We start from the raw sequence: 15,284 nt of genomic DNA on the forward strand, positions 1-15,284 counted from the left end.
GTTGCCTGAGTCGCCCAGAGAAATAAGGCTGGCATGGCCTAGGATGCGTCAGAATGACCTGGTGAGCTTTCAAAACATTCAGACGCCTAGGTTTGGGGTGAAGCCTGGAACCCGCATTTTATGAGCGCAGGGCCCTCACTGGGAGAAACCCTGGCGGTTTCCTGGTGGCTGAGACCAGGCCTGCCTGAGCCCGGCCGGGGAGCAGAGGAAGTGACCCACTTACCCTGTCCCAGAGGGAAGGCGAGGGCGGGTTTGCTCCTCTCAGAGGCAGCTGGGGAGGCCAGTGGCTCCCTGGGACTAGATGGCCACGCTCTAAGGGCCTGGGGACTGTCCTCAGAGGCCCTGGTCTGGCCAAGCCACCAAGTCCTCCTGAGGCTACCTCTGCCTGAATCTTTAAGACCCCCATTAGAGCTGGCCTCTGCCCACCTCTCCTGGGAGGTGACAGTGAGCTTGTCTTGAGCTTCTTTGGTGGCCCAACCTCTCCTTGGGCATTCTGGAGAGCTAACCCCATCCATGCCACCTGGGCCAATGAATCTGTGGGCCCCAGGAAGCTCTCAAGGCCCTGTGAGCCCGTGAAGACTTAAGGAACAAGCCCAGAGCCCCTGGGCAGGCCCACCCTCCCTCTACAGACTCATCCAGGATGACCCACTGACTCCACTCCCTGATGCCCCCATGGGCCATACAGGTTTGGGACATTTGGGGCTCTGTGACGACTCCTATCATTGCGATGCTTCTCTTAAAAATAGAATAAAACAACACTCCCCCCCCCAAAAAAAAAAAAAGCCTCCTTAAAACATATTGGCTTTAGCAGTCAGAACCTGCTTAGAAAGAAAGAGGCCCAGAGACCACTGTGCTGAAGACTCCTGGCTCCACAGACCAGCCGCCTTTCAGATGGAAGAAGAGACCGAGGCCAGAGCCACAAGGGCACCGGGAGCCCCTGCAGGGACAGGGCACCTTCCACCGGAGCTGCCCCAGGAAACCCATGGACCCAGCAGAGGACGTCCCAGCTGGGGGAGAAGTCCCAACAGTGTCTCGGAGGATTTAATTCCAATTCTTACAAGGCAACAGAAGGGTGATACCAATGAGAGGGCAAGGTTAGAGAGATGGATACAACCAATCCTTTTAAAGGTGAAATGTGAATCATTTTCTACATTTAATAAAAACGTTTTCTCATTTGAGGCTCTGGAAGTCTTGAGTCACATTTTTTTTTTTAATCCCCCCACCCCCTCTAAAATGTCTGAAAACACATGGCTTAACAGTGGCTGCACAGAAAATATACACCCTCAAAGTCTGACTTTCATTTAAATACAAATATACAAAATGTAAACTGAGACAATAGAGAAATTTACAAAACTTTTCTTTAAAAATAATAAAGACAAAATTCAGTTCTAGTTATGACGCTATTAAAATACGTGCAAGTCGTCGTATCCAATTGGATTTCTATTGCAATGTCCGACAGAGACAAATCCAGTCCACCCCGGCTCGAGGGCCACCTCTGCAAACAGACCTGAGTGGAAATTGCTTTGAGAAGCCTAGAGGCTCTGTGTTGAGGGGGTGACAGCCTCCTTGCCCGGCTCCTGGAGGGCTCCCCCATCCGCCCGGCCAGAGCAGAAGCTCCATGGGTCACAAGGTCCGCTTCTGAGAAGGGTCGAGGCTGGTCCCACTGTGGACTTCAAGGCTAAGCTGGAACTAGCTGCTTCCGGTGGAGTTGGAACTGACATGGTTTGAATTTATGTGGTGGTTAAAACTGCTCTTGGAATTGGGCGAACTCTTGGAATTGTTCTGATGCTGGGAGTGGGGTGTAAGCAGGGAGAGAGAGGGAGAGAGAAAGCAAGTCAGTCCTCGCAGAGCCAGGCCCTGTGGCCTGCACGTCACAGGGGCCTCTGGACCTGGACGTAGGCCTGTGGGTCAGGGGCTGCTGACCAGAACTCTTCTTGCTTTGAGCTGCCTTTTGCACTCTCTCTGCAGACTCAGGTCCAGTGTTCTAGCAGGGGTGGCTCTGTCCCCACGGGACATCGTCTGGAGACATTTTACAATGAGAGGGGGGGTAGGGAGTGGGGTGCTACTGGTATCTGGTGGCTGGAGGCCAGAGAGGCTGCTAAATACCCGTCAGTGCACAAGATAGCCCACGTGACAAAGAACCCAAAACGTCAACAGTGCCAAGGTGAAGAAAGCCTGAGGAAAGGTAAACTTGGGGCTGGCCCTGCCCTTCCACCCTGGGGGGCCCATGAGCCAGTGGGTTTTGGGGGGCTTCAGACAGGTTGCCTGCCCCTTCAAGGTTGCCGCTGCCCCCCGGTCTCCCAAGCCCCACATGTGGTTGGAAATCTGCAGCTTTGGTCTCAATGGCAGGGAAGTGCCTGGGCCCAGGGTCCCCGGGGCAGAGGCCAGGACAGCTGCGCGTGGTGGTGGTGGTGGTGGGGGATGAGGGGGGTGTGGGGGGGTGACCTCTCACCTGACGCTTGAAGATTCTCTGGAGCAGCCCTTTCTTTGGTGGTTCTGGTGGGTGACTTCTGTTCAGGTCTGGCGAGAGGGTACCGTTGGGTCCAAACACGTTCAGCTCCTTGAAGCACTCTGTTTCTATCATCTGGAGAAGCGGTGCATAAACATGGGCAGTGTGAGGGGCTGCGGCTGTCATCTTGGGTGGAGAGGAACCCCAGCACCGAGCCTTGGGCTGACACCTTCCCCCGAGCCTGGTCCTACCAGGTCCTCCACCTGCCGTCCGTCTTACCAGGGCCAGGACCCAGTCAGCTCCCACCTGCCCACTGCCTGTCCCCGACGGCCTTGTATGCGCCTTCACTGAGAAGGCAGAAGACATCCACCACCAAACCTCCTTCACCCCACTGAAGCCCAGGTCACCCCACATGCTCCGGAACCTCCCCCTTTCAGGGCTTCAGCCCCCTCCTCCGCCCTGTCATTTCTATCTCATCCGACCCAACTCTAAGACCCCCAACTCACTCCCACTTGTGCCTCCAGCCACTGCTCCATTTTTCCCTCCTTTCCCAGCCAAACGTCTCAAGAGAGTCATCCAGACTGGTCGCGCCTGTCCTGCCTCCTCTTCCCTTTTCTGACCCCACCCCACACAATGCCCGAGTCCAGGCCACAAGGACGCCTGACCCAGCAGTCCCTCTCCTGTCTTCATGGCACCCCAACCGCCAGGGCGAGGCCGCCCCCGGCCTGCTCACCTCGTTCTGCCAGGGGATGGGCACGGAGCCGGTGGAGAACTTGGAGTAGAAGTCGTCGTCCGTGTGGTCCAGGTTGACGCCCTTCACCGTGGAGAACTGCTCGATGTCCAACACGTCCTTACAGTACACGGCCCGGGGCTGAGAGGGCAGAGGTCAGTCGCACACGCCCTGCCCATGGCCCCGCTGTCCCCCAGCCAGGCCTGGGGGTCTTATGGAGGAGCGGAGGGGCGTCTGCCCGAGGCCACCCCCCACCTTGGAAACCTGTGCTGCCCTCTCTGAGATCCGCCAAGCGGACCCTGGCCAGGGTGAAACGTGAGCTCAGGGTGTCTAGGGCCCCTTCCTGCCATCATGCCCTCCCACATGCCACAGGTCACCCATGTTTTTCCTCCAGGCCGGGCCAGGGGGTGGGGGCAGTCAGAACACCCCTATCTCTCAGCTCACACTCTTCGGCACCCCTGGGGATCCCCACTCCCCTATCAGGTATTCTTTCTCTCCCCAAAGCCCACAGGATTGGGGCAGTGGAAATATTTCCAAAGTCGTCGCTGTCGGAATGAGGGCTGGCAGCTTGGGGGCTCTGGTCTAGTTCTCCACAGAGAGAAAAATACTGGTTCCCAGGGCCAGGCAAGGGCATGGCAGAGACAGTGCTTCACCGGGAACAGTGACGCAGGGACGCAGCGATGGAGGATGTCCCAGGAGGACCTCCCAGCCCCTCCTCATGAGAGGGTGCAGCACCCAGGCTCTGCAGCCAGACAGGCCGGGCTGGGGTCCCAGCTGTGGTGCTTGGGAACTTGGGGAAAGTCACATAGCTCCATTGGCCTGTTTCCTCACCTGCAAAATGGGATACAGAAGCACCTGTGCCAGCTGGGGCTGTGGCAAATGCTGTTACCGAGCCTGGTGCCGTGCCACGAGCTGCCACTGTTACGGCAGTCGTATCTTTTGTCTCACTCGCTTCTCAAACGTGCAATGGGGGCTGCTCTATGTCAGGACTCACGAAATGAACCTGGATGGGCTTTGCCCTCCAGGAGTTCAAAGTTGGTGGAGAGGCCTCCCAGGGGCCCTGGAAGCCTGGGGGTCTGGAGACGAGGACTTCAGAAAGGTGATGACTCCAGGATGGGTGCAGAAGGACCCCCGACCTGGCAACATGTCTGTTAGTAGAGAGCAGAGGCTGCCTCCTGCCCACGGGTCCCCTCAGCTCCCTGTCAGGGCCCAGCATGGACATTCAGGGAAATTGAAGGTTGTGAACCAGTGCACAGGCTCAGTCCGGGCTGGGGGAGGCTACTCACGTCTGGAATGAAGGGAGGGTCCAACATCCCGGCTTCTAAGCGCTTGAAATTCATGTTCCTGAAGAAGGGGTGTCTCTTGACCTCTGCAGCCCCCTCTGCCTGGCAGCCCAGCCTCTGCTTTGCATCTTTGGTGAGCAGCTGTGAAAAGACAGAGTCCCATGTGGCCATGCCTAGGGGGCCTTCCTCCTCCTGGAGGCAGAGGGGCTGTGGGAGGCCTGTGGTCACCTCCGTGTCACAGGTGCATCCCTCAGCCTCTCCGGTGTCCCTCGTCCAGGCTTCTCCAGCCTGTGCAACCCAGGAACCCAGTGGACGTGGTCTGGCCCTGCTCAGGGCTTGTTTCACGGTCACGTCCGGGGCCACATCCAGAGCCTGCTGAGATGCCTGCAGCCTCCAGGACAGCAGGAATGCCCGGTGCCTGTGAGTACTGGGCACCCACTGATGTTCGCTGAGTGGATGGTACCTCTTCTGATACAGGGAAGCTGCAAGGGCGAGGGCTCTACTTGGAGGTCTCTCATTCACTTACTCAACTCACAAGTACAGAGCTGACTTGAGCCTACTTGGTGCAAACCACTGTGCTGGGGGAGAGGGAGGGAAAAATCGTGTTTAGAGGCCCCATCAATGCAATAAAGATGCAACACCACGGGGTCAGGGGAACGCAAACTGGCTGCCAGCTGGGGGGTCGGGAACCTTCCTGGGGAAGGGGCATTAGGGACAGATAGGCTTTCAAAAGGCAGGAAGGTGAAGACACCAGGTAAAGGGACATAGGGGTGTGTATGGGGCGCTCCCATCTTAGTGTGAGTGGAGGGTGAGTGTGGGGTCCAGTCAATGTGATGGGGACTGGTTGGAAGAGGTGACAGAGGGTCCTGAAGGCCAGGTCTGCAGGTAGTGGGGAGCCAGGAGATTGGGACAGGGGAGTGTCCTCATCGAACCTAGAGGCAGGAGGGTTGCTAGGAGAGGAAAAGGCTGCAGGGCAGACGGCCAGGGCAGGTGGGATGAAGGTCGATGAGGCGGGAGGGCTGAGCCTCAGCTGATGATGGAGGAAGCAGCCAGGTGACGTCCACAGGACGGAGGCCCCTGCCCCGAAGTCCCAGTGTCCCTGCCTCACTGCACTGCACCTTGTACACAGTCGGAATCTAGTTTGCTTTGAACGTAAAATCAAGGTGGGCAGTCTGCACCTGAGGAAGTCCAGCCCTTTCTGTCACCAGTACCTTGGGCCTTCTGTGCTCGTCCTTCCAGACGTATTCCCAGCTGGTCTGTGTGGGCTGGGGGCGCAGTGAGAGCCAGCAGGCAGGTGAGCCTCCTGGGGCTCCCAGTCTGGAGGGGGAGGCTCTCAGGGACAGCCCCTATCCCAAACAAAGGACTCCAGGGTGGCAGTGGGGCAAGCACCACGTCATAGCCTTGAAAGGACTAAGCCGTGAGTGCACTGACCACCTAGATGTGTTTCGCCCAGTGAGCTGGTAGCTCAGGGACTCAGCGTCTCTTCCCCGGGGCTTTTACCTTTGCACAAAAGCTTCGGGAATCGGGCTGCGCTGCGCCCGAGCTCCTCCCGCTCTGCTAAATCCCAAAGAGGCAGGCTCCTCGTGGGGACCTGACCTCCTGGCTGCAGACCCCAGTGCCTGCCAGTGCTGGCCAGACAGGTGACACAAATGAGAGCGATAAAGGTGAGGGGTGGGCCAGGTGGGCCGTGCCAGGCTGCCCATCAGCTCCCATCAGGCAGGAATGTCAGCCAGGCCTGCTGCTTTTATCAAGAGAAGCCAGAAAATCCAGGTTTTTATGTGAAATCTCTCCAGTAAGAAATCTTGGTAATGAACCCACCATTCACTTCTTTCCAAAACACTGTGCAGACTGAACTAAACATCTACCTACACGATGCCTGTTTGCAACTATGATACCAGGTGTACACCAGAAGTGAGAGGGAGCGGTGGTGAGAGGGAGAGGGCCTTCCTGGAGGCAGAGGACTAGCGATGGGCTAGGACAGGTGAGACTGAGATGGCGGAAGTGCCAGAGGAAGGGAGCTGGCGGTGGGTGCAGAAGGACCAGTGCTGGGACTCAGCAGGGGCCTAAGAAGGTGGGGGCTGGGGGCTGGGCCTACGGGCTGGACTCAGGGGAGAGGGCAGTGAGATGCATGAATTTCAGGACCCCAGGGGCAGTGGCGAGGGGCTGCCAAATTGGAATGGGGGACAGAATCTAGGGACCGAGGACCGGCTTCCTTGCTGTTTGTAGAGAGGCTTTCTCAGGCAGGCAGGGCTGGAGCTGCACAGGGCCTCCATGGTCTTCTTATAATTGGGCCCTACTGTGTCCTGAGCCAGCACCCATCGGAGGGGAGAGAGCAAGCCTGGCTGCCAGACCAGACGGGCTGTGGTTAAAGGCACAGAGGAACCCCAAGACCAGAATCCCAAGACCCCAGGGTCATTTTTAGGAAGATGGAGCAAGACCAGAGGCCTCCCGCCGTTCTTCCCGCTGAGGAAGACGACAGGATGTTGGTTTGACACGAGGCACCCACAGGCCCAGGTCTACCTGGAGCCCCAGGCTCAGCGCCGCTTTTTCCACCCGTGGCCACCAGGGGGCAGACGAGGGACAGCAGCGCCTCTGGTCCTGGGGCCGAAAGCCAGGCGCCAAAGTGGATGACTGCGGCCTCTGTGCCTCTCTGTCCTCTCAGCACGTCCCAGGTGCCTGTTGGGGTCTCTTAAGACCTGCTTCTCTGAATCCTTGACCCTGACCTGGGACAGCTGATGATGCTCTGACCTCCCTTTTCAGTCCCTCGCTGAGTTTGGTCCCACTGGGTATATACTCACCCTGACTGACACAACAAAGTATAGTTGGCACTGCCCACCTCTAGTTTTCAAACATCCCCAGGAGCCCACATTTCCATTTATCTGCCTTTTTCTGCCTTGCTTTCCCTATCTTCCCACCCAACTCTGGCTGCTGTGACTACCTGTTCTCTTAGAGGCCTCGGGCTTTGTAGGCAAGTGCCCAGCTGCAGGTTGGCCCGTGGGCTACAGGCTCTGGGTGTGTGTTTGCGCATGGACCTGCTGCCCCTCCCTCGCTGTCTCTCACACATGCAAATGACAGAACTGTGCATCCTCTTTTTTCTGGAAGCGGTCAGATGGCAGCTCAAACGCTAATCCTTCTTCCCAGGGCTCTGTGACGTCAGACTGAAGGTGGTAAGAGGAAGTGGTCAAGCAGCCGGCGGATGGATCCAGGAGAGGGGCCTCCTGGGGACGGGCAGCCAGGCCAGGTGGTTCCTGAGCCCCCAGCAGTGCAGCGTCTGGTTTTCTAGCAGCACAAGCTTTGCTACTTTTCTTCCGCTCCCAGGCCTGCTCTTCTCCACACTCCAGCCTAGTTGCTATGCACACGGTTCAGAGGTGGGAGGTCCCACCTGCCTGCCTGCTGCTCTGGGTACAGCAACACTCCAGGAGAGAATGTCCATGTGCTTGCAAGTGCGCAGACTGGACACTCAGGCCCCCCGGTCTCTGTGTGGCCGCCACTGGAGGGCAGCTGCCTGAGGTGTGGGTGCCAGCACAGCTGTGTTGGGCACCAGAGGGAGGAGGGCCCCAAGGGGCACAGCAGAAGTTGGGAGCCTAAGAGCCAGGCAGGAGCCGGAAGTGGCCATTCCCCCATAAAGCCCCTGGCCAGGCTGAAGGAAAGGGCAGTGGTCCAGGGGTGGACTCTCTTCCAGCCCCATTTTTGATGGTTCTTGGCACTCCTTCCTCTGTCTGGCTTCCCAGCCCCAATCTGTCCCCCCTCCCCCCGCCGCCTATCTAAGTGTCACTCCTCACGTGCGCCCTGCCTAGATGGGTCAAATCTCACTACCCATTGATACTGCCATATAGGTGTGACCAGCATGCCACTTATAGAGGGAATGCTGGGCTATAAGATGCTCAAAGAGTGAGAATATCACCACCCAGCACCCGTGGCCTTCGCCGACCACCCCAGTGCAGCAGGCAGCTCCGGCACCTCTGGCGTGGTCTCACTGCCCACACCCTAACGTGCCCAGACCCGGGCCACCGCAGTCGTTTGCTGTTCTCAGCTGGGAGTGGCGAGCGGAAACACCGCTGGACACCTGGCCCAAGGGCAGCCTCTGGCTCACCAGGAGCTCACCATTTTGCAGATGGACTTGGCCTCCTCGGAGAACTTGTGGGAATACACCTCCTCGGTCTCCAGGACCCGGCAATCCACCTCCTCCCGCTTCACCTTCTCCTTGCGGCCTCGGAACGGTGACTGGCCCTCGATCATCTCATAGATGAGGCAGCCCAGACCCCAGTAGTCGGGGCTCAGGCCATATCTCTGGTTATTCAGGACCTCTGGAGCTGGGGGCAGAGGAGGGGAGTGAGGAAAGGTGACAGACAGCTGGTGGCAGGACAGCCCAGGCACCCGGGCGCAGGGCTGTGACTCATGCCAGCCAGGCCTCAGAAGTCCTGCTCCCAGTAGAGATAATGTTCCTCATGAACCCTTGAACGTCATGGCTGGGACAGCTTCCCCTGCTGTCTCCTACTCACCAACTGCTACATATACCACCTCCTCCAAGGAGCCTACCCTGATTGCTCTCCTCTATGCTCCCACAGGACTCTGTGGCTTCAGAAGCCTGACCACAGTGGATGGAAACATCCCGCTCCTTTAATGTCTCCCCCTAGAATATGAGTTGCTTTATTCACTGCTGTGTCCCAGTAACAGGTATGACAGCTGGCACATAGTGGGTGTCGCATATATACATTTGTATCAATGAACGAGGGCATGTTCACTCAAATTAAAGATGATTTTAAATTTACCTGGAATTCAAACAGCCTCTTCCTATGGCTTCCCTACTACTTTGATAAAATGACTTATAGATTCACCATAGAAGTGCAAAAAAGATAGTTTCACGTCATCAGGCAGGTCACACATATCCAGAGGCAAATGTACACACACGTGTTGGCATGTACGCAACAGGGGCTGTGTAGACAGATACATGACACGCTGCACCGAGGAGACACACACAGGTGCACAGCAGACATGTACACAGGTGCAGGTAGATCTGTCAGTCCCCCACCTATCCATCCATTATCTATCTATCTATCTATCTATCTATCTATCTATCTATCTATCTATCTATCTATCATCTTCTATCTATCGTCCAACCATCAGCATTTGCATGTGTATACACACAGTCACATACACACAGAAACAAATCCCACAGGTTCCCAAATGTCATGCAGTCTGAAAAGGACCCTCTAGCACCACCACATACAGAATCCTGTGCACGTGCTATTGGCATGAGGGTGGCAGAGGACAACCACATCCCTGGCCCCCAGAGCTTTCTGGAGCCCTCTACCCTTGGGGTGAGTGAAGGCATGTGTGTGAGGTGTGCAGAAGAAGCCCAGGGGCGCTCCCTAATTGGAAGGGGATGGATCCAGGGGACTGGATGTAGCTCCGTCTCTTCCCTGCAGCCCCAGGAAGACAGTCTCAGAGTCGCCTCAGGAGAGGCAGGGCCAGGAGCTCAAGGCTGGTGTCTACTTAGAATCACGCTTGGTGACACAGAAGTGGTGTGCTTCTCTCCTTTCTGAGCCTGTCCTAATGACCTCCCTCGTCTCAGCCTCTCACGGAAAGGCTGCCCGCCAACCCACCGGACCCCCACTTCTGAGCAGTGCTGTGTGCCATCCCTGGCCACTGAGCCTGAGAATGGCTTGGCTTTAGACACAGGTGGGGCTGGGGTTGGGGATTACAGAGAGCTCAGTTGAGTCAAATCACATCTAATGCTGCCCCCAACCTGGCTAAGACCTCTCACCTCCCACTGAGAGTCCACTTTTGATCAGAGCCGCACAAAGAGTCCAGGGACGGGTGTGGGCAGGGGCCACACCCAAACTTACCCATGTAACCGACGGTGCCCACCCGGCCACGGATCAGGTCTCCCTCGGGGATCTTCACGGCAAGGCCCAGGTCCGAGATCCTAATGTGACCTGAAGGGGAAGAGCAGGGTCAGCAGGTGGTGCATTTGCGCCCCCACCCCAGGCAGGGCCACAGATTTGCCGTGTACCCCTGGGCAAGGCATGTGAACTCTGTGTTTTCATTTATTGCACAGAGAGGGGCACTCCAATCTGCTATTTCAGGGTGACAGCAGACCCTTGGGAGAGTCCAGGTGTCAGAGGATGTGGGTAAATCATTATTTTTTAGGAGAAACACATAAAGATGCAAAAGGACGCCTGAATTTGGCTGGACGTTAGCCGACCTGCCTCATAAAATGCTCTAATGGGCTTCTTGGAAGGCTGAGGTCACAAAGTTTAAAATGCCTTGGCCTGATTCTGGGATTGCTTCATGGAAAAAATGTGAGATTCTCCTGACATTTTGCAACAATTTGCTTAAGGGGAAAAATTATAAAGCAATTCTGAAAGCAACTCCCTGCCCTGCCTCAGTAGTCTTGGAGGTGGTTTGCTCCCTTTAGAGAAACAAGATGGAAGATGCCCAGGCCCCTGGAGACTGGGAGATGGCTCAGAGCTCCCATCCAGGACTGACCCTCAAAGGCTGAGACAGCATGCTGAGCGCTCGTCTTCATGTTGTCTCAGCTGGTGGCCCACCCAGGGACAGGGGTCACGGCCACATCTGACCCTGCAGGAAGGAACACTGCCCCCATCCCCGTCTGCGGGTGCCAGGGCCCCCACAGCCTGGACCTCAGCAAAGCCCAATGCCAGGGTCCACGGCCAGGCCAGAGCTGCGTGGGTCCCCCAGGTTCAGTGGCTCCTGACAAAAGCAGGAAGGGTGAAGGGAGCATGTGGATTCCAGCCATTGGGGCAGAGGTCAGTGGTGGGCACGGCTCTGAGACCAGCAGGGAATAGGAAGCCTGGTGGCCACCGGGCCCTCTGCCTGCTCCTCCACATGGCAGCATCACCAGGTCACCAACGACCGGTCCCCTACCCTATCTGGGGCTGCCTGGTGTCTGGGGCACACTGGGGGATCTGGCCTCTGCTCTTGGCTCCCCACTGATATTGCTAGGTGACCACGGCAGCTTGGCTCCTCTGAGCCTTCATCTTGTCATCTGTAAAATGGGCACAGGGATGCCAGCTCTTTGCCCTCTGTGGAGATGGGAAGATCTACTCAAATTAAAGACATCAAAAGCATTTCCTAGGCCTGACAGCCTATGCAGTTGTGAGGCATTGCTGTGGCTATCCTTGTTAGCCATGCGTGCACACAAGAGAAAAATAACAATAGTGATGCACAAACACTAATGACTAACAGACTTATAACTGGCTATGGTTGACAAAACAATTTCCCCTCAAGCTATCTTGTCGGAACTTCACCACCACCCACTGACGTAGGCAGGGCAGGGCCCCTTGTTTCCCTTTTACAAACAAGGAAGATGAGGTACAGAGAAGTTGTGCTAGAGTTCAGTATTTGCCCAGCATCTCTGAAATTCTGGACTCCTCATTCAGCACATAGTTCTCTCTCTCTCTCCCCTCCTCCTTCTCCTCCCTCCCCCCCTTTGTCTCTCTCCACTGAGCCACACGGCTCCTTACCAAGTGGGAGCTTTAGCCACGCCCACTGCCTTCCCCAGGATCCCAGGACAGAGGAGATGGAAAGGGATCTTCTTGCCCACTGCCCTTCTTGCCCACTGCCCTCCCGTGGGCCCAGGGTGGGCGCCTGAGTCTCCGGAAGGCCCTCTGCTCCCTTTGGGTTGCGATGCTCACCTCAGCTACACAGTAGGAAAAGGATGTTCTGAGCGGCTCCCTGACTTACCATAATCATCCAGCAGGATATTTTCAGGTTTCAAATCTCTGAAAGGGAAAGATCACAAGATGTGAGTGTGGCTATTCTGGGCAGCAAGGGCACACGTGCATCTGGGGGGACCCCTTGGGCCAGCCAGGCCTGCAGATTCCCTCCCCACTTCCTGGCTCAGGCTGTCTGTCCTCTCTCTGGGTCAAGACAATCTTGGGCTAATTTCTCTCCTTCCAGTGTTTGTCACAGGCATATTCCCGACCCTGGAGAGTGACTAGGAAGGAGGTTAGGCCAAGGCTGGTCCTGGCTCCTGTCCACATACTGTCAGCCCCCAGGGCTGAGAACACATCTGGCTGGGGTGGTGACAGACCCCCCAGGACTGGCAAGACCCTGAGGTCTCAGGAGGCCCTGGGGGGCCCTGAAGGCAGAGCAGGGCCTGGGAATAAAGGGAGGGAAGTTACTGAAAACAAAGCACCAGCTGTAGAATTGGGACAGAGAATCGTAGGGATGAGGATGGCTGCCCCCAGGAGAATGACCCCCTTGGAAGGGGGCCCCAGGATCCTGGGATATCTCCCAACTCCAGCTGAGCCACAGCCTGGGAGAAATTGCAGCCAGAAGGTACAGCTGTAGGTGTGGCCACCTTCTCCTGTCTCTAATGTCTCTCTTCTCTTTGATGAGACAATCATGCTCCTAAGAAAGAGAACCTCTCCATTCCCAGTAGGGGGAATAGGCAGCAGAAGTGTCTAGTTTTACTAATAAAAGGTCTCCCCATGAGTAAAAGAACAGCCAGTAGGACAGTGTATGTGCAACTCACCATTGGGAAAACAATACACAGCATCTGGGTTGAGGATTGGTTCTCAACCAACTGGTTTTGTTGATTTAACTGATGGCAGCTGTCCTCATGGGGCATGGTTAATGTGCCCAAATGCCGTGGGCAGCCTCACAAAGTGATAATTGCTTTTCGTATGTAGTTATTCATCACAAAATACTTTTTGTTGTTGTTGTTACTTAATTTGCATTTTTTTGATGTGTTAATAATTCCAAATAAGGGCAAGAGCCATTGACTCAAAAAACCAGCAGCCACAGGACTGGAGAGTGGGCCAGTGGGCACAGGCCAGAACCCCAGCCCACGAGAGGCCAAGGCAAGTGTTCAGGCTGGAACTCGGTGGGCCGCCTTCCTTTTTTTTTAAATGAAAGGCAATTAAGTGGAGGATTCTTTCTCCCACTCTTAGGAAAACTGTTCTGACTCTCTTCTCACTTGAATGAAAACAAAAGCATAAATGGGGAGATGGGGGGGGGGGGGAAGGGCATGTCGTCAAGACCTTCCTTCTTGTTTTGAAAACCTTGGACTCCCAAGATAATCTCCACCACGGGCTCCACGGCAAAAGTCTTCAAACTGGGCTTTGTGTGCTGGGGATCTGTGGGGGAACTGCCCAGGGGGTTCCCAAAGGCTGGGATTTCTAGGTCCTTAATATCATAATGCCTCTCATGGCGTCCTTTGGGATCTCCCCTCCCAGCTCGTCTCCTAACCGGCAGAAGAAAAACAGGCCCCGCCCAGGTCCTGAATATTAATTACTATGGTGTCCTTCTCTACGGTCCCCATTAGAAGTGGGATCTCCTTCCGTGTTTCCCCGAAATGAAGACCTAGCCGGACCATCAGCTCTAATGCGTCTTTTGGAGCAAAAATTAATATAAGACCCGGTATTGTATTATATTATATTATATTATATTATATTATATTATATTATATTATATTATATTATACTGATCTTATATTATAGTAAAATAAGAACAGGTATTACATTATATTATTATTATTATTATTATTAATTATAATTATTATATAAGACCCGGTCTTATAGTAAAATAAGATCGGGTCTTACATTAATTTTTGCTCCAAAAGATGCTTTAGAGCTGATGGTCTGGCTAGGTCTTATTTTTGGGGAAACATGGTAGTAATAACTACAACGGCAACTCAACAGAAGAAATTATTTTGATACTTAGGAAATTAAAAACAACAAAATTTATATATCCACATGTTTCAGAGCTGAATGCTGATCAATGAAAGACTTTTAGGCAAAAAATTACATTACTTTATAAAAACATTCTGTGAGGGAGGAAGGGAGGGAGTGGAGGAGAAAATGGGAGGAAATTCCTCACCATTAAAGAGTTTCATGCATTTTTTAGATGGATGATAGTGGAAATCAATTTGCCACAACAATTAGATTCCACTGGATACCTTTAAAAATGCGATATCACTGTTCAGTTTCAAAATATGAGTATTAACCACTATTTAAACATATGATAGGCTATTTCAGATGTCTACTTAAAATGTATGAGGGCACAGAAATGTGTCAGAATTCTTTGAGGAGGTCTGTGAGACAAGTTTGCAGGACTCTGCTGCCAGAACCTGGACCCGGTCCTGCAAGGTCGGGCAGTGTGGGACGGAAGGAGGCCTGCTGGTGGTGCTGACCCTCCTGAGGTCTTCCTGGGGCTGGGTCCAGGCCACAGCCACAGGCTCCACCGCGATTCCTCGGGCACTGAGTGAAGGGACCAGTGGCCACCACGTTTGGCCCGCCTCAGCAGCCCACCTCACTCACTCAGTTCCAAGGTGGGAGTTTATCTGACTCAAGCACCTTCACCCACGAGGGCAATGACTAGGCCTCGGTTCCCAGGCCAGGAATGACCAACGACCCGAGGCAGGGACGGGTCCCCACCCACTCAGACCCAGGTGGGAGGACGGGCGAGCCTGCTCACCTGTACACGGTGTTCTCACGGTGCAGGTCCTCCAAGCCGCACAGGATCTCTGCCGCATAGAACAAGGCTCGCTCCTCCTCAAAGCCGGGGTTGCCCATATTGTAGATGTGGAACTTCAGGTCCCCCCCGTTCATGATGGTCAGAACCAAGCACAGTGCATCCTTGGTCTCATAAGCATAGGCCAGGTTGACCTGGGAGCACAGGACAGCAGCACCGTGAGATTCTGCCAACTGCCCCCCCTTCTGCTCTTCCTCCTCAGGGTCCTCTAAGCTGGCGGGGGAGCTGACGCAGTTTCATGCCACCCCCCTGCACCCAGACAGCCTCATAGCGCCCTGTCCGCTGCCCCTCTGGGCTGATGAAGGACTCACACCTTCCA

At 55.1% G+C, this 15,284-nt stretch overlaps 1 protein-coding gene across 2 annotated transcripts in view; it reads right to left on the minus strand.

Moving 5' to 3' along the window:
* Positions 1-1,134: 1,134 nt before the first annotated feature.
* GRK5 (G protein-coupled receptor kinase 5) overlaps positions 1,135-15,284 on the minus strand; it is a 194,278-nt gene continuing 180,128 nt past the window's right edge. For both annotated transcript variants that reach the window (XM_019725274.3, XM_074338979.2), the window contains exons 9-16: positions 14,909-15,099; positions 12,173-12,210; positions 10,312-10,401; positions 8,567-8,775; positions 4,466-4,603; positions 3,183-3,320; positions 2,453-2,584; positions 1,135-1,788 (exon numbers count right to left, since the gene is read on the minus strand). In XM_019725274.3, the coding sequence (XP_019580833.1) occupies positions 1,690-1,788; positions 2,453-2,584; positions 3,183-3,320; positions 4,466-4,603; positions 8,567-8,775; positions 10,312-10,401; positions 12,173-12,210; positions 14,909-15,099 (1,035 nt within the window). In that variant the 3' untranslated portion in view covers positions 1,135-1,689. The remainder of the gene's footprint in view (positions 1,789-2,452; positions 2,585-3,182; positions 3,321-4,465; positions 4,604-8,566; positions 8,776-10,311; positions 10,402-12,172; positions 12,211-14,908; positions 15,100-15,284) is intronic.

The sequence above is a fragment of the Rhinolophus sinicus genome, chromosome 15 (assembly GCF_057876585.1).
Source record: "Rhinolophus sinicus isolate RSI-liver-muscle chromosome 15, RSI-T2T, whole genome shotgun sequence".
NCBI classification, from domain to species: domain Eukaryota; kingdom Metazoa; phylum Chordata; class Mammalia; order Chiroptera; family Rhinolophidae; genus Rhinolophus; species Rhinolophus sinicus.